The sequence below is a fragment of the Ovis aries genome, chromosome 1 (assembly GCF_016772045.2).
Source record: "Ovis aries strain OAR_USU_Benz2616 breed Rambouillet chromosome 1, ARS-UI_Ramb_v3.0, whole genome shotgun sequence".
Lineage (NCBI taxonomy): Eukaryota > Metazoa > Chordata > Mammalia > Artiodactyla > Bovidae > Ovis > Ovis aries.
The window spans coordinates 25,865,743-25,885,411 of NC_056054.1; the positions used below are offsets into that span (position 1 = coordinate 25,865,743).

Sequence of the window (19,669 nt, forward strand, 5' to 3'; positions counted from 1 at the left end):
AGATCTATATGTTTAGAGACACAGATTCTGGCTGCCCAGCTACACAGTTTGTCTCCAACTAGGGAAGCAATTGCTCATTCCATCACTCCAATCAATGTCTGCTTAGCACCTTTCAGCGAATGTTGTGCTCTAAGCACCGAGCTAGGTTTTGGGTACGATGATGATGATGATGATTACTAACAAGCTTCGAGAATTTACCATGTTCCAGGAATTGTACTAGGCATTTTACATGGTATTATTCTTATTTTCATTTTACAGATGAAGAAACAGGCACAGATAAGTAAGTAACTTGTCTAAGTCCTGACAGGAATCAAACAGGCAATCTGGTTAGAACACCCATGTTCTGAAATATATACTATATTGACTAATTAGAAATTATAAGAAACAGTTGGTATGTCACACAGAGCTCAGAGACTACTGGGGAAAGACATATAATTCAGTATCATAAGTGTTCTGAGAGAAGGATATTAAGTGTTCTCTGATCTGAAGTGGGTATCAAGAAAAATTTCTTAGAAAAGTTGTGCATTCCTCATCTGAAAAATCAGGATAAGACTGCTCACCCTTCAGTGATGTTGCAAGAATTAAATAGGAGAACTTATATAAAGCAGGCATAGCACAATGCCTAATAACTACTATTGTAATCATCTATCCTGTTTACTGGCCCGAAATCAGGATAACAAACTGGCCTGACAGGATGTAGCTTTACTTCCTGATGTTCTGGCTAAAAAGACAGAGACAGGAAGGAAGTAGAATCTGGGAGAAGACAAATAAATATTAACTCCTGCCTCAGCATAATCCAGGAGAAGGCAATGGCACCCCACTCCAGTACTCTTGCCTGGAAAATCCTATGGACACAGGAGCCTGGTAGGCTGCAGTCCATGGGGTCGCCAAGAGTCAGACATGACTGAGCGACTTCGCTTTCACCTTTCACTTTCATGCACTGGAGAAGGAAATGGCAACCCACTCCAGTGTTCTTGCCTGGAGAATCCCAGGGACGGGGGAGCCTGGTGGCCTGCCGTCTATGGGGTCGCACAGAGTCAGACACGACTGAAGTGACTTAGCGGCAGCAGCAGCAGCATAAGCCACCACCACCACACTAAGTGACTGAAACAATTTCTTGGTATGTTTCACCTTTCATTGCCAAGAACTTCTATATTTAAGCCACTTTACTTTCAGAGCAAGGGTTCTTAAAAATTGGTTCATGGATAGTTTTAAGGGTCTAGGAACTCCTGAAACAAATGCAAGACGGTGTACATGCATAAATATGTTCTTTTTTTTCTGGAGGTAGGGTCTAATAGCCTTTTTCAGATTCTCAAAGGAAATCCCTGACACAACAGATTGGCAAATAGGAAAAAAAACAGTCTATTAACCTTAATGTTCCTGTGAGAATTAAAACCCCTTTTGTCTATAAAATCTTCTTCTATAGTCTTCAAAATAAACTATTATTCAGAAGATCCTTTGCTTTATTTAATCTTTAAAGATAGTTTCTAGACTGCCATAAGCTTTTCATGAATTAAGTCTGGGAATTACTTTAATATTTATAATATTCTTTGATTTATTCAACCTGTACTGAAATTTTGCAGTGTCAGGCACTGTTTGCATTAATTTCTAGACATAACCAAATGAATAAGACACAGACCCTACCCTGAAGTAGTTCAGATTTTTCTTTTTAAAAAAAGGATATATTAAAAAAAGATCACATTAAAATGTGGTGAGTACTATCCTTAAAAGAATGAAGACTCTCTAAGTAGAAAGGAAAGAAAAACTAGCAATCAAGGTTTCAGGAAGGGTTTGACAAAGGAGATGATATTTAAGCTGGGCCTTAAAGCAGGAATAAAGTTTACAAGGTAAAGGTGTGCTTAGACAAAGGGAAACAGTAGGATCACAGGCACAGAAGAATAAAAACTGGTGGCATGCTGAACTGAGAGGTAATAAGCCCACCCACCATATGGCTAGAGAAGAGGAATGAAACTGAAATGGCAGATTAAAGCATTATGCTGACCACTGAGAGAGGGGCCAAGAGCAAACACACAATATCTGTTCTAGGAGGTTTACTGTGGAAGCAGCGAAGACAAAGAAAGAGACTTTATGCCATACTCGAAAAGTGAGATGGATCATGCTGGGGATATGGAGTCAGTAAGGGATCCCAGTTGTATTTTCTATATCAGCTGGAAGAAGGATAGTCTCAATGAATGAAGGAGAGACTCAAAGCACACAGTTTATTAGGAGGTTATAGCAGTGATCCAGATAAGAGGTAAAGGCTAATTCTAAGACAGAAAAAGCAGAAAGGACAGGACTGATTTCAATAATACTGAACAAATTATTTTCTCTATATACTTATCATATAAGCTATGTCTCTCTCTACATATATAGTATATAGTATCTACTTTATATATTTTATCTATTTTATATTTTATATGTATATATATGGGCTTCCTTGGTGGCTGAGATGGTGAGTCTGCCTGCAATGTATGAAACACAGGTTCAATCCCTGGGTCAGGAAGATTCCCTGGAAAAGGGAATGGCAACCCACTCTAGTGTTCTCGTCTGGAAATCTCATGGACGGAGGAACCTGGCAGGCTACAGTCCATGGGGTTACAAAGTCAAACATGACTGAGCAACTAATACACACACACACACACATATATATGGTGTCTATTTTATATATATACATGGTATCTATTACATACCTGGTGGCTCAGCAGTAAAGTGCTGGAAATGGTGGTTCGATCCCTGGGTTGGGAAGATCTCCTGGAGAAGGAAATAGCAACCCATTCCAGTACTTTGTCTGGAAATCTCAAGGTCAGAAGAGGCTGGCAGGCTACAGTCCATGGGATTGCAAAGAGTTGAACACAACTAAGCATCCACTCTCAGCTCAAACAGTCATATAAGCTAAGCAGTAGGGATTCACAGTGAACAAGCAAACAGTCCCTATGATTAAGAAGTGCATACTCTAGTGAGATATCCAAATAAAACAGACAATTACAATGAAGCATGGTAAATGCTATGACAAGTGTAAATTTAAAAATTATGTAAGATAAGCCCTTAAATAAGATTTGATAGGTATAGGGGTTGAGAGGTAGTCAAGAGATGGCTTTCCCTTCCAGTGGAAATGTTGTCTAAGGTAAGATCTGAAGGATGAAGAGGAGTTGATCAGGCAAAAGACAAGAGAAGGTAGGAAAGGTTTCAAGAAACATTTCAAAAATAAAAGAAGAAAAATGAGAAGATAAATCTCAGGTTTCTAGCTTGAGTTACAGGAAGTGGTGATGTCACTGAGAAAGGAAAACAGACTAGGATAGTGGTCAGGGCAAGATTACAAAGTCACGTCCTACTGAACACTCAGATGAAAATACTAGTTGGGTAATGAAAAACACAGGTGTTCAGTTCAGGTGAGAGATCCAGGGATTAGATTACTATAACAATTGCCTTCCCATAAGTTAAAAATATTATACTAATTTAAGCTGATTGATATAATTAAATTCCAATACAGCAAATGCTAAAGGAATTGTATAAAAAATTTAAAGAAACAGCTGACAAAAAGTCACCCTGCTTCAAGCTACCAATGTGCTATATTTTCAACTAGAAACAATTTGGTGAACTAGAGAAGAAAACAAAACCTCATTTTCTGACTGATATCAAAGAACATTCTTTACCTAACCAACTCTTGAGGTCATATATATTAATAGTTTTTTACATCTCCATTACTGCCAATGCTCAAAACAAATTATTATTCTAAGAAACATATTTCTTCCTTCATTGTGCTTTTCTGTATTTTCCAAATTTTAATGACTATGTATTATAACCACCACTGAGGCGAAAAAATCTTTTAAAGCACCGTATTCTTTATACACTCATTACAATTTCATAGTATGTATGTTGTTTATTTGCAGATTTGGTCCCTGGACTAAAATTAAGTATCTTCATCTGAAAATCAAATAAATAAGAAGGAGCAAATCTTTTGTCACATAACAATTTAGTAAAAGCCATAAAAAAATCTGTTTAAATCCTTTTTTCTGTTTAGCAGTTATACACATCGCAGTCTGACATATTAATAAAAGAGTTCATTCAAAGGCTATAGAAAAAATTGTTATTCATAATAACAAAAGCCACGCTTTATAATATAATATCTCAAAGGCTTGGTGAAAGTGACCTAATACCATTTACCAAACTGAATTTTAACAACTGTAATTTTATCATGGGTAGATAACTCTTATTATGACATTACTGAAGCTGACAGATGATGGAAGTTTGCCTACATTGTTCAGTTCAGTTCAGTCACTCAGTCGTGTCTGACTCTTTGAGACCCCACGAATTGCAGCACGCCAGGCCTCCCTGTCCATCATCATCTCCCGGAGTTCACTCAGACTCACGTCCATCGAGTCAGTGATGCCATCCAGCCATCTCATCCTCTGTCGTCCCCTTCTCCTCCTGCCCCCAATCCCTCCCAGCATCAGAGTCTTTTCCAATGAGTCAACTCTTTGCATGAGGTGGCCAAAGTACTGGAGTTTCAGCTTCAGCATCATTCCCTCCAAAGAAAGCATCACTAGAACAAAGCTAGCGGAGATGATGGAATTCCAGTTGAGCTATTTCAAATCCTGAAAGATGATGCTGTCAAAGTGCTGCACTCAGTATGCCAGCAAATTTGGAAAACTCAGCAGTGGCCACAGGACTGGAAAAGGTCAGTGTTCATTCCAATCCCAAAGAAAGGCAATGCCAAAGAATGCTCAAACTACCACACAACTGCATTCATCTCACACGCTAGTAAAGTAATGCTCAAAATTCTCCAAGCCAGGCTTCAGCAGTACGTGAACCATGAACTTCCAGATGTTCAAGCTGGTTTTAGAAAAGGCAGAGGAACCAGAGATCAAATTGCCAACATCCGCTGGATCATCGAAAAAGCAAGAGAGTTCCAGAAAAACATCTATTTCTGCTTTATTGACTATTTCTGCCTACACTGTAGTTCTCACCTAAAGTAAAAGCCTAGGGAAAATATTTTCACAAGTGTCAAATCAAGAATAAATGTATTTCAGATTTATAAAATGTGACTATAATTTAAAATTTAATATGGTTTTGAGGCTCTAGGATTTTCTTAATAAGACAGTTGTAATATGCTACATATGTTCTTTTCTGTTATTAGCTTGTAATTCACCATACAAGACTGACAGTACAACTTAACATTATGGTAACCAGAAGTAGTGAAAGCTCAGTTTATCAAAATGTAATTAATATTACAAATGTTTGTACTAGCAAGAACATTTAACATACAATGCTTTACCTCCTATTAAAACTCACTACAAAGACATTCCATATGTAAAATAACTACTGTTGAAATCGAGCAAGCCCTAGAATATTGGGGTGTCTATTTTCACAGGCTTGAGAGGCATAGATGACAAGTATTTTCAAATCTAGCTACTATTTAATGCACATTTCTCATAACACAAGCAAATATGCTAATTGGCCATTTATAGATCATATGAAAATGTAGTCTATACACCATTAAGAGACTAATCCAATGTTTATTTTTTTCAAACCAAAATAAAAATGTTCTAAATCTTAATCAAAAGCTGTATTATATAAGAGAAAAAATGCAGAACTAGAACTTATACAACCAGGTTTGGGTGCCAGCCAGCACTGTTGCTGACCTGATGTATGACTTTGATTTTTTTTTCCCAAAGAGTAAGAAATAAATTGGATTATGTAATCTCCAAGGGTTTGTTTTTATTTGTGTTTCTCTTTCTAGGATTCCAACAGTAGAAGCTTTATGTAATAGGCAACGGCTCACTTTTTTGAGCTGAAAATGAGAATCTGGCAGAATTCAGTAGAATTCAGATATGTCAAAACTAAACACTCACATTTTAAAAAGGTGCCCAAAGGAGACAAGATGGCGGAGGAGTAGGTAGAAGTGGAGTACATCTCTCTCCATGGATGCATCAGGAATACATCTTCAGATGCAGAAGATCTTATAGAGCATCAGCTGAGAGCTGGCAGGAGTCCCTGACCATCGGTAAGGAATATACAGATCCACGCAAAACTCGGTAGAATGAAGGAAGGAAGGGAAACAGAGGAAGACAGTGAACAGAACCAATCTGTACCTGGGGGTTTGGGGAGCTGAACCAGGGTTGAGATCCCCACATCAGAGCAACTAGTTGGGACAGAAGGGAAGCACTTGAGGCTATTGGAGAGGGAAGGTGACCTGTAACAGTCTGAATGGAGTGAGAATGACACAGACAATCTGTGCCATGGCCCTACATACCCCGGATGGGGATGCAATTCCACCAGAATGCATGGTGACTGGGAGATGGAGAATAGAGACTGGCGAGCAATTCCAGGACAAGCACTGCTGTTGACCACAGGGAGATGGTCCGAAGAGATGAGGAGGAGGAGAGCATGGCAGGGAATGTCTTTGGAAGAAAGCCAGGAAGCCATGGAGGCAGGGTGCTACTGCTGAGTCACAGGGAAAGGATGGAGCCCATCACTGTAGCTTCTCTCTCCACATGCAAATGCCGGCAGGTGACCAATAGACAAAAACCCCTGAGATGGTGGTCCTAACTAAGGGTGCCAGACACACTGAGCAATAGAGAAGGACCAGCCAGAGAGGCCTTTGAATACCAGCTGCCAGAGGTTAGAAAAGGATTCTAAAAGCACCGTATTTTCCATGCCTGTGGCAATGGGCTTCACTGCACACCTGGCACCACTAGAGTTCCTGCAATACAAGCAGCCATGCCACCTCCACATTCGGTCCTCACTGGGGCAGAGCAGCCAGACGCTAGGAAAAAACCCTAACAGTGCCGTATCTCTTGAGTCCGTGGTTACTGGTGTCCATGAGCTGCCAGGGTTCCTGTGATCCAAACAGCCATGACATCTCCATGCCCAGTCCTCACTGGTGCAGACCTGAGTCCTCCAGGGCAGGCTCAGCAGCAAATTCCCATGGATGACCCACATGCAGAGGTAAGGATAAAAACACAATTGAGCTCCAGGAGCAGAATGGCTAAGGAAGAGGATTAAAAACCTTTCCACCAGCAGTATAAGCTGTGGACTAAGTCCACATAATCAACTGCGTAGATTCTGTGTCTATGATATATATGAAAATAAGACAATGAGTGTTCCCACAAAAGAAAACACCTAGCTCTAGCAGCTATGGACACTGGAGGCAAGAATACACAGGAGCAGGGCCAGATTAGAGTCTGAGCTGTCCCTAAAGCAGGTCAAAGTGATCTTGAGAAAGAAAGAGGAGCTGGTGGAATAGACCTTCCTGACTTCAGACTATACTGCAAAGCTACAGTCATCAAGACAGTATGGTACTGGCACAAAAACAGAAATACAGACCAATGGAACAAGATAGAAAGCCCAGAAATAAACCCATGTGTCTCAGGGCACCTTCTTTTTGACAAAGGAGGCAAGAATATACAATGGAGAATGTAAGTCTCTTCAGTAAGTGGTGCTAAGAAAACTGGCAGCTATGTGTAAAAGAATGAAACTAGAATACTTCCTAACACCATACACAAAGATAAACTCAAAATGGATTAAAAACCTAAATTTAAGACCGAAAACTATAAAACTCTTAGAGGAAAACATAGGCAAAAGACTCTATGACATAAATCATAGCAAGATCTTCTGTGACCCACCTCCTAGAGTAATGTAAATAAAAACAAATACAAACAAGTGGGACCTAATTAAACTTAAAAGCTTCTGCACAACAAAGAAAACCATAAACAAGATGAAAAGACAACTCTCAGAATGGGAGAACTGCATATGAAGCAGGTGACAAAGGATTACTCTCCAAAATATAGAAGCAGCTCGTAAAGCTCAATATCAGAAAATCAAACAACCCAATCAAAAAATGGGAGGAAGCTCTAAACAGACACTTCTCCAAAGAAGACATACAGATGGCTAACACTTGAAAAGATGTTCAAAATTGTTTATTAGAGAAATGCAAATCAAAACTACAATGAGGTATCACCTCACACTGGTTAGAATTGCCATCATCAAAATATCTGCAAAAAATAAATGCTAGAGAGGATGTGGAGAATAGGAAACCTTCTTGCACAGCGGTGGGAATATAAACTGATACAGCCACTATGGAGAACAGCATGGAGATTTCTCAAAAAACTAGGAATAAAACTATCATATGACCCAGCAACCCCACTACTGGGCATATACCCTGAGAAAACAACAATTCAAAAAGACACATATACCCCAATGTTCACTGCAGCACTATTTACAATAGCTAGGATATGGAAGCAACCTAGACGTCCACTGACAGATGATTGGATAAAGAAGTTGTGGTACATAGATATATAATGGAATATTAGCCATAAAAAGGAATATTTTAAAGTCTGTTCTAGTGAGGTGGATGAACCTAGAGCCTGTTATACAAAGTGAAGTTAAGCCAGAAAAAGGAAAACAAATATCGTGTATTATTGTATCTATATAGGTGCACATAACCCTACACCAGTCCAATCAGATTGACTCTTAGGGCTTTTGCAGGAACTGCCAGAAGACAGTAACTTCACTAGATTTGAAATAATAGGTACATGAAATTCAGATGTGCAATAACCCCCCTGACAACATAATAGGAAAGTCTACCTGAGGATGGAACCACCTAGTGGAAGTGAAAACAGGAAATGGAGAGAGCAAGAGAACTAATTATATCATTTTAGCCCCAGGGCAAAGCTATGCTTTAAGCTATCCCTACCTCTAAGAGGCCTTAGTGAATAAATTCACTCTCACTTATTCAGCCTGGGTTGAATTCTTTTTTACAACTGAAAAAAATCATTAACTTTCTCTACAATAATTTCAATGTAGTCTCATGGATGAGGAAAGATCTTTCCCAAGTTCTTGCCATATAGCCCAGCTGCATCATTTAATTTCCTTATGTCTCAATATCATCAACAAAATAAAAGTATCAGCCATTATCTGCTTTAAAGTGATGTGAAGGTTAAAAAAAGAAGTTTGTATAAGTAAAATGATATTTAAATCCAATGCCCTATAGATGGAAAAGTGGTTTCACTTTTTAAAAAATTATAATTTTATTTATTTTTTATTTTGGGCTATGGTGGACCTTTTGTTGTTGTGCAGGCTTTTCTTTAGTTGAGGCAAGCAGGAGCCAGTCTCTAGTTGCAGTGCATGGGCTTCTCATTGAGGTGGCATCTCTTGCTGTCGAGCACAAGCTCTAGGGTAAGGGGGCTTCAGTAGTTGTGGCCCATGGCTCAGTAGTTGTAGCTCCCAGGCTGCAAAGCACAGGCTCTAAAGTTGTGGCACATGGGTTTTGTTGCTCTGCAGCATGTGGGGTCTTTCCAGATCAGGGATTGAACCCATGTTTCCTGCATTAGCAGGCAGATTCTTTACCAATGAGCCACCAGTGAAGCCCTCACTATTTAAAAAGAAATTTTAGGAAGTCATTTTTACAATATGCATTATCATAAAAGTTTATAGGGACAAGGAGATTAACTAAGAATACCTGCTATATTTAGATTCAAATCTAATTGTATTCAAGTCCATTTCTACACAGTACACGTGTATAAGAAAGAAAATTCAACTCCAAATCAAGTAGTCTTGAGATCAGGTATTAATTCTACCGCTTATAGGTTTGTATGACTTTCAGTAAAATAACCTCTCTAAGCATCTTAACTCTGTACCTGTAAAACAGAACAGTAATATCTATCTCAAGTTACAAAGTTTTTGTGAGGATCAAAGGCAACAGTTACAAAAGCTCTTGGTATGGTGTCTGCATATAAAATTCCTTCAATAAAATGTATTAAATAATGTTTTCCTAATGTGTTATTCCATCCTAAAGGAGATCAGTCCTGGGTGTTCTTTGGAAGGACTGATGCTAAAGCTGAAACTCTAATACTTTGGCCACCTCATGCAAAGAGCTGACTCATTGGAAAAGACTCTGATGCTGGGAGGGATTGGGGGCAGGAGAAGAAGGGGATGACAGGAGGATGAGATGGCTGGACTGCATTACCAACTCAATGGACATGAGTCTGGGTAAACTCCGGGAGTTGGTAATGGACAGGGAGGCCTGGCGTGCCGCGATTCATGGGGTCGCAAAGAGTCGGACACGACTGAGCGACTGAACTGAACTGAACTGAATGTGTTATTCAAATACCTAAAGTTGGAGGAAAAATTATTTCAGGGGAAAGGGAGGGACAAAGTTAGGAGTTTGGGATTAACATAAACACACTACTACAAATGAAATAGAAAATCAACAAGGACCTACTGAAGAGCATAGGAAACTATACTCAATATTTTGTAATAACCTATGAGGGAAAAGAATTTGAAAAAGAACAAGTGTATGTATGTGTATATATCTATATACGTATATATATGTGTGTGTGTATATAAAAGGAATATATATGTATAAAACGATCATTTTGCTATGCACCTGAAACTAACACAACGCTGTAAATCATACTTCCAGAAAAAAATTAAATTTTTACAATATACTTATTTCACTGACAATAATCAAATAGTACCTTATAGTTGATGGAAGGCCATTATTTATTTGGAATTGACTTTTTCTTTTTTTTTTTTTTCTTTTTTTTTTTTTGACTTTTTCTTTATTCAGTGCTACACAAGAAAATAGTACATCCTGCAATTAAAGGTTGCCTTAGATTTAATAAGGTACACTGATTCCCATTTTAAGAACTATAGTAGTTAACCAAATAAACTAGTATTTACCAAGATTTACATTAGAAACAGAAAAGAGTGTGTGTGTATTTATATAGTCAGGTATAATTTTACTTTACATACCTCTGTAGGTCAACTATTTCATTGTTAAGGGTATCTAGCTCCTTAATGGCAGAGAAATCTGCAACAGGACTTGATCCTATGATGTTCTAAAAACAAAGAGTTCACAATTACCACATTATTACTATGAAATTGCATGTAGAAAAGCATTAAAAACGTTTAAAAGTACGGACAAATGTTTTATGGTATTACTAACACTTTTAATTCATTAAAGAAAACTATCGTATCTAGTGTAATTTCACACACATACATACAGTTATATACTAAGACATATTCCCTTAAAACTCTCTAAAAGCTGTTGTTCTATAATATATACCACCATTTGAGATCTCAATATCTTCATCACTTATCTTAGCCTGTCTAGAACACTGCAATAAAGAAGATAACAGATTTATAAACTAACTCCTCCACTGAAGCATAAATTTCTTGGGGAGATGAATGGTGATTTATTTGTATCAAATAAATGATGGTTGATTTTATTTAATTAAACAAATATTTACTTTCCTTAAATACTTTCAGTGTCTCCTCTATTTAAACTAAAGCCAACCACCCAGCATATTCCACAGTAAATATTAATATCACCATACATGAAACTATCTTCATATGATATAATTTACATAAGATTTTCTTTTGATAATGAAGATATCAGAATTAGTCTCTGAATGGTATTTGTATTTAGAAAACCCAGCTGATTTATTCTGGGTCCTGCTATTTTACTAGCTGCATGATTTCACTGTAAAACAGGGAAATAATCTCTCGCCTGCCCACTTCAAAAATTAAATATTGCATACGAAGTCATTCTACAAAGTTTATGATATTTTACAAATGTAAGCTATTATAATTAACTTCAGAAAATGCTCTTTAAAGATAGAAAGCCTCGCAATGACTTGCTTCCACTCTGGCTCAATTTCCTTTGTGAACCATTTTTGTTGCCTTACATAACCAGCTGAAGTCAGGGCAAAAAAATAATTGTTCCTTCAAACACTTGACCTACACCCTATGCTACAAGCAGATTGACAAATAACGGGATGATCACCATTAGGAAATGTTAAAACTGAGATTTAAACATGTAAAACTAAGATATATTGAGGACCTTATTAGCAGAACACAAAACTTACTATTATACTTATGCTGCTATGAACTTAATGTGTGTCACCAACCTGCACAACAGAAGAAATCTGGAAGTTCACAATATCCTATCTGCTCATAATTATAAAGGTTTACAAATAACTTAAGTACTAATCTGAAAACTGTAGCGCTGTAGGTAAGGCAGGTATTATTATAAACCTCATTTTAGAATTAAGGAAACATACTAAAGGACTTGCTTAAAGTTGAACCCAGCTAATAGGCAATATTGTCAAGAGACTTCTAATTAAATTCAAGTGCTGTTTCACATTATGCCCCTCAGCACCTGCAAACTAAGACTATTTAAATAAAACTATTATCCTAAAAACCAACCCGATAAACAGATACATCCATAAAATGTGGCAAATAATCATGTCTATACTTCTTTACGCTACACTGCATAACAGTCCTCATGTGCTTTGTTCTGATTATCAACACCAAAATTAGGATCAATTAATATTCAATTAATGCTAGTCTCAATTTTATATTAATTACAGATCTGTACCAAATATACCTCTTACAGTGTGTTTCACTATGTGTTTCACTATGTGTTTCACTAATACACAGACCCTTATGATTCCATATTAAATTGGAAATTTTAAAGTGAGTTTCTGAATGTGACAAGTATTTATTTACCAGGATTTTAACTTATGAGCTAAGCCTGGCCAGACAATTTGAATGGTGAACAAAAGGAAAAATAAGCACTTAGTCTCACTTTCATCACCAAGAGTAACTTACATCACCTAAAAGCTACTGAGAACTTTGCTATCAGAGGTGCAAACAAACCAAGAAACTCATGACTCCCACACCTCTTATCACTCTAACTCAAAAAAAGTGACTCACATTTGACAGTCTTTCACTATTAAAAATATCATCAAATAAGAGTGAGATAAATAAGTTTAACTTCAAGCAAGTTATAAAGTGATACCACAGATGACTCCAGAATGAAATTTACTTAATTGGTACAGATTAGTGTGCTTGTGTGCGTCAGTTACTGACACAAAAATTAAACTCCCATTCCAGAGCAATAAAATGATATTCAATCAGGAAGCATGGAAAGGTACAGCTAACAATATATAAGGCATAAGAAGAAAATTTACTTTTTTATGTTCCCTGGTCACAGAATACTTTCTCTAACCCTGTTTTGTTCATTACAGAAAAGTTCCACTTTGGTGATTCTAAGTGGATCAGAGAGCCTAAGGAAGGCAAGTTAAAATGCACACAAGGAACAAGTGACAGACATGTGACAAAAGCATGCTGTTTAGGTATTTTCTCTGCATCAACTTAACTGCATAAAAAAACCGCTAATTTCAAAATGTGTCTTGTAAACCAAAACCTGTAATGCTAACAAAGGCATAAAATAAAGCTCTAACCTTGAGAGAGTAGAGTTAAGAAACTGACAGTACAAGAAAGGCGAAAAGCAGAGTGCTGCAGAATGGAAAAAATAGTCCAAACTAGAAAAAACACAGAAAGGAAAGCAACGTTCAAAAAAGGATTAGTCAAAGCTGCAAAAATGCAGTTCTAAAAAAATTAGATTATAAAGAGAAAATTGATTATTTGAACGACAAAACAAATGCAAATTTTAATTTTTAAGGTTAAAATTATTGGTTATAGGTAAGACAACAGTGATAAAATCCCATTTTAATGAATACTGGTATCTCACATAGAAGTACCTATGCTCTAGTGAATGGACTTTACTAAATCTGCTAAACTGAAAATTCTGTATAGCAGATGCAACTCAAAGTGTCTACTAATTAGAGCCTTTGATGAACAAACATAATTTGCTTCAGAAAGTTCTGCTGTATGTGTACTCTGTGTTGGTGGGAGATTCAGTGGGTATAAAATGAAGAGAACAAGGGAAAGAAAACAGTCTATATAGGTGAAAGAAGATGAAACAACACATCATTCCATAACTGAGGTACAGTTATAGCAGGGGGAATAAATACAAGTTTGTAATCTTTATCTTTGCAGGTGGCATCACTTTTAGCCTTCTCCAACTTAGGGAATCCATGTCTTACATCAAAATAAATCTCAAAAATTCACAAAATGCTCCTCCCCAAACACTGACAAAGCAGATTATCAAACAGTAACTCTACTTGAAAATAAGAATAAAAACTCTTACACATAACTTCTATACTTAGTGGCTATAAATTTCCATTTAGTTGAGTAGGAGAAAATAATCTAATTTTGATTTATTCAATTTGTTAAAATGGGATTTTTAAACCTAAGCAACAAAATTAATGCAAAATAGTATACTGACAATTTTAAAGAGAACTCTCCTCATATCAAATATATGACAACTCCTATATATATATAACTTTAAAGAAGCACCACAGTCATGGTTACTTTGTAGGTCACAAAATATTTAAAGATATGAAGTTCATAGTTTTAAGGCAAATAGCCACTAGAATAGGCAGGCTCTTTTAAAGCTCTATTACAAGGCCAAGGTATTATAAACCACAATATTAGGAAGCGTTTCTAGATGAGAAAAGAAAAATCAAGATACAGTATTACTAAAACATGTAGTTTTGAAAATCCCCACTACTGGCCAGAACCAAAAGTAGCTAAAACCTGTTTCTAACTGTTCAGATATGAAATGTGGTTGCATGTTCAGGAATAGAGGTCATCCATATGGCAAAAGCCACATAGGTTTTTTCCTCAAAAAGTTTTTCTTTTCTTTTTATGTAAAATCAACAACACATAATCATAATCTCTCAGGTTTTATTTTCAAATTCGTAGTTTTCTCCAAGTGTGAATTATCATAATAATTTAATATTAATAATACACATAATAATTTAATTCTTATAGATTTCATTTAAAATCAACACTCTATTAATAAAAATAAATTCACAAATCTAAGAGGGGAAAAACAAGATCAAATTTTTCCAATTTTCAGAAAACATGGTTGCCATACGTGTGATGAATGATGGGAAAAATGAGCTATAGCCCAAGGATATCATACAAGGCATTGAACATATTTATAGGTACAAATTAAACTACAAACAGTATACTGCTCTGTTTCTAGCCAGATACATTTTCTCCACTATTCCATACAAACTGAGTTTGTCATCTGACACAGCATTTGTTTCTGTTAACTGCATTAAGGTTTTAAGCTGTCTCACCTTTTGTAAAGTGGCCCTATCTGATGGCGGGATCATCTCAGGAGTAAGATTGTGAGGAGGATCAATGCCCTTTATTAACTTCTGATTGATTAAGTGAAAAGCCAAGGCAAATTGATCTTTTGAAAGCTTCCCACAGTTCTTTGTGTCACATAATGCCCTGCGCAAAGAAACAAAATGAACAGTATATAAATGCCACAACTAACATTCTAAAAATCCAGGGGAAAATGACTATGTAGCTTTAAAATAATCATCATTTGAATTAAAAAAGAGTCACACCAACTCATGGCTAGCCCAAAACTCACTAACATGTTAGAAGAGAGATATTAGCTATTAATAAAATGGTAAGAAAGAGAGACCATTCACCTTGGTGCTGAGCAGGGGGATCTATAATTTGGGTTTGCTCTATGCTTTCTTATTGATTTCCAGAATCACTACAGAGTAAAAGTTGTGGTGGGCCAATAGTCTCTGCTCCCAACATTTTACACATTAAAAGATGTTAAATAAAACCTAAAGTTTCGACAAATTTGGTTCGTTCATGGCATTACAATGATTATAAAACAAGCAAAACACCCTGTGTCAGCTTGTTTCTTGCAACTTTTGAAGTAGGAAGATATAAGGTCCCCAAATCAAAGAAAAACAACAGCTGCAAATGGAGATCACGTGTGGAAAGAAGGCAGCAATCTGGAAACCTTTACAAAATTACTTGAAGAGAAACAGCAATGTTTTATTCTATTTGCTTTTTCCTTTTTCTAAACCTCAGCTTTCTAAAGTTCTGATCTGAATGATTCACCGAAAACCAACGTGGCCTAACAAAAAGACTACAGACTATGGTGTCAAAGAAACCTTGAATTCCACTTTTTTACTTATTTCTTCTTATGAAGTTGGCCATAATTTTTAACCTCTCCAAGCCTAAGTTTCTTCATCTACAAAGTGGAGATAACATCCATCTTGCAAAGTTACTGTGAGAATTAAAACAAAGTACATAAGAAGTTTGGGCATAATGGGAAGCCCATGACAGCTGCCATTTATTCAGCATAGTGCCCAGCCTAGGATCTACTGTCCTTTGTTCTTTCCTATGTTCCTTTTTGCAACTATGTGGTACCATTTTTGATGTCTGCCCCTTGAAACCTCATGATAACTAACCTCAGTATAATGAGACACATTGGCAGCAGGCTCACTATAAAGCATTTTCATTATATATTATCTCATTTAATGTGAAATTCACTAAAGATGCTAAAGTTTGTCACTTTTAAGGACCAAGTGTGTAGTTCCCATGTAAAGATGTAAGTATACATATATTCTACAGAATTATACAATAATGCTTTCAAGATTCTGCTTTTTAATACTGTTTAAATTTCAGAATTTTGGATTCTCCTTTAAAAACTGAAGTTTAATAGCTGATATAAACCAATGCTGGATTTTAACATTCTAATAACTGACACTGTCAACCTCATAAAATTATAGGTAACCTATCTTCAAGCTTTTGTCCACTACTCAGAAGAAATCATCAAGAGGGAGGGGATATGTATAATTATGGCTGATTTGCGCAGTCCTATGGCAGAAACCAATACAATACTATAAAGCAATTCTCCAATTAAAAAATAAATTTATTAATAATAAAATCATCAGACAAAAGTTTCACTACAAAGTTCTAAAACAAAAACTGTCCTACTTACTAATGCCTAAAATATTAATAAGAATGTACAAAAGTAGAGCTGATACAGAACCATTATTTGTTTTTTAAATCAGCTTAAAGTCTTACCAAATATGGGCTAGTAAGGCAGAAGGTAAGCCTGTCTTCAGGAAGATTTCACGGACTTCCAATCCTGACACAAATCCATCCATATCTTTATCAGTTTTCAAGAAGATTTCATCATATTTAGCTTTTTCTGCAGGGGATACAATCCACTACAGGAAAAAAATACATATATATATATGTATTTTTGCCAAAATGAAACAAACTTTCAAGTGTCCCCTTTCAAGTCATGACAGTATCTGTCACAAATTCTCAGCAACTCTATCCCACTAACTATACCAACAGTGTGTCACTTCCATCACACCCCAACTGAAATGCTGTGATGAAGAGAAAATTACAGGAAAAAAATATAGGTTAGATATAGGGCCTATATTTACAGATGCCCATTTTATTTTGTTTTAATAATGAGTAAATTCAAGCACAGTTAACTCTTGACTTATGAATGACCATATTAATATATGTAACTGGGAGAGTTTGTAAAAAGACTCAGATAATTCCAAATCTCCATTTTTTTACAGTTTCATTCTGCATTCTTAACTGTAGCTGAACAGTTAAGAATCAGGTGGCTGGTTTGCATATTCTGTCATTATTTTCCTTCACTCAACCTAACAAGCAGCTGGCTACAGGAAAAAAAGTCCTTGGACAACACAAAATTGGATAATTTGACCCCCAAAGAATCAAGAGTTAACTTGACATTAAACTAACAAAACATCTAATAACTATGCCAGAGCAAGCATGCCAGATTAACACAGTGTATCTTTTATCTCCAACTTGAATTCCAGGTAGATCAAGGCAAAGCCAACAAAACATCCATATGACCTAAGTAAGGCCAAATATAGGAGAGGATTATCTGTCTTCTCTAGGACATCACATTAGACAAGTTCAACCAGAGGGAGCCCTGAAGTTTGATCCCTTTGATTGTTCCTTCTATCTTCATCAAGCGATCAGTTGTTAAATGCCATGCACTTTGTTTTTTTTTTTTAAGTCCTTTAACAATGATAAATCTATACCTGTCTTAACGGTGCTTTGGTAGGTAAAATGCCTACTGGTAGGAAGGAGTGGTAAGATTCCTTGGCTGATGCTGAAGAGGGGATCAACCGCATAGGGCCTGATATACTGACCGTTTTCCTCTTAGAAGGTGGCACCAAGGCTGGAGGCAAGGACATTGGCACAGGTTCTTTCTCCAGTGCGCAGTATACCAAAAACATGGCCTTCAAAACAGACGAACCAGAGTCATATATATTAAAACCACTTAACAACCACCACCCACGAATTAATTTTTGTTCAACAAAAAGCATATTCAAGCTGCCTCAAATCCTTTTATTAAGAAATTAAGCTAGGAAGGAAAGAAAGAGGAAAAAAGGGAGAGATGAAAGGAAGGAGGGATAAAGGGAAATAAATTAAAGCAAATTTTAGGAAGATATCTGAGCAGTAAAGACTCAGACACACACCCTTCAACTACAAGTCTTGTAATGTCTAATGAAAACAACCTGGGGGAAAAAATTTTGCAAAGAAAGAACTTCCCTAATATATAAAGAATTCCTACAAATTAACAGAAAAAAAAAAAACAAACACAAAATCCAGTAGGAAAATGGATTAAAAGATAATTTCTAGAAAAGTAAATACTACAATTGGCCCATCCTTTAACTTACAAAAATATGCTCACTTTCACTCACAAGAAAACAAAGTTAAAACTATATGAAAAACATCCTTTCCCATCGATCGACAAAAGTCCAGAGTTTCATAACACAATTTTGTTAACTACAATGGGCAAACAGACTCTCGTACATTGCTAGTGAAAGCTCACACTAGTACCAAGCCTATTGTAAGGCATTTTGGCAACATCTACCAAATTACTGACTTCCCATTTGGCTCAGCAATCTGATATCTGGGAATCTATCTTTACATATTCTCTACCTATCTACATAGGAAAGGCTGTATGAAACAGGTTATTAATTGAAGAACTGTTTATATCAGCACTTAAGTGCTCATCAACAGAAGACTGGTTTAAAAGACTGGTATATCCATACAATGAAATACTATCAAACAAACCTAAAAAAAAAAAAAACCCACCAAACCCATGGGAAATATTCTGTGTCTTAACTGCAGTGGTACCTTCACAGAAATACACAATTGTCAAAACTCATCAAATTATATATTTAAATTGAATGCAATTCATTGTATGTAAAGTAGTCCTCAATAAAGCTGACCAGAAAAAAAGAATCATGGAGCACTTTGTGTGAAAAGATATCCAAAATACAATGTTAACATGAAATTAAGTATAGTATTGAACAGTGTGTATGTATAATAGTGTATAATCTTTGCAGTAACAGGATAATAGTTACTCAAATTTGTTTCAGTTTGCATTAAGAAATTCTAGGGGTATAAACAAAGGCAGGATACATAAGAATATATAGAGTAGGTGTAAATGGAGCAGTTGAGGGCAAGGATGAGACTGATATTTTTTCCACTGAATATCCTTTTATATTGAACTGATTTATGAATCATGAAACTATTTTACCTATTAAAAGTTATTTTTAATTATAAAATAAAAAAAAAAAAACCCCACAAACTATCTATCTTCAAAAGCTTGAATCACCAGAAACAAAACAATCTGGCTAGCACATACTTTCAACCAAATTTACAATATATGTGAATATATTAGCTTGGCACTGAGTTAAAAGAAGTGAATAACATGCACATTAAGGTCAGCATTCCTCTTGTACAGATGGGAGTCATTTCCTGGAAAAGTGGACACTTGAAGCAAAAAAGCTATGTCAGCCATCTGCTGCCAATAGACAACACATTTTTTTAAAGTTAAAAAAAGTATTGCTAAGTTCATGTTGCCTTGAAAATAGTTTTCCTGACAACTGAAGTCAAAATTTTTTCCACCAAATAAAACAGAAAAAGTGAA

General features: G+C 36.2%; 1 protein-coding gene across 9 annotated transcripts in view; it reads right to left on the bottom strand.

Moving 5' to 3' along the window:
* The window catches only part of EPS15 (epidermal growth factor receptor pathway substrate 15), a 148,158-nt gene that overhangs the window by 74,512 nt on the left and 53,977 nt on the right, over window positions 1-19,669 (bottom strand). For all 9 annotated transcript variants that reach the window (XM_060408937.1, XM_042247911.2, XM_060408930.1 and 6 more), the window contains exons 9-12: window positions 17,877-17,966; window positions 16,762-16,907; window positions 15,000-15,156; window positions 10,756-10,841 (exon numbers count right to left, since the gene is read on the bottom strand). In XM_060408937.1, the coding sequence (XP_060264920.1) occupies window positions 10,756-10,841; window positions 15,000-15,156; window positions 16,762-16,907; window positions 17,877-17,966 (479 nt within the window). The remainder of the gene's footprint in view (window positions 1-10,755; window positions 10,842-14,999; window positions 15,157-16,761; window positions 16,908-17,876; window positions 17,967-19,669) is intronic.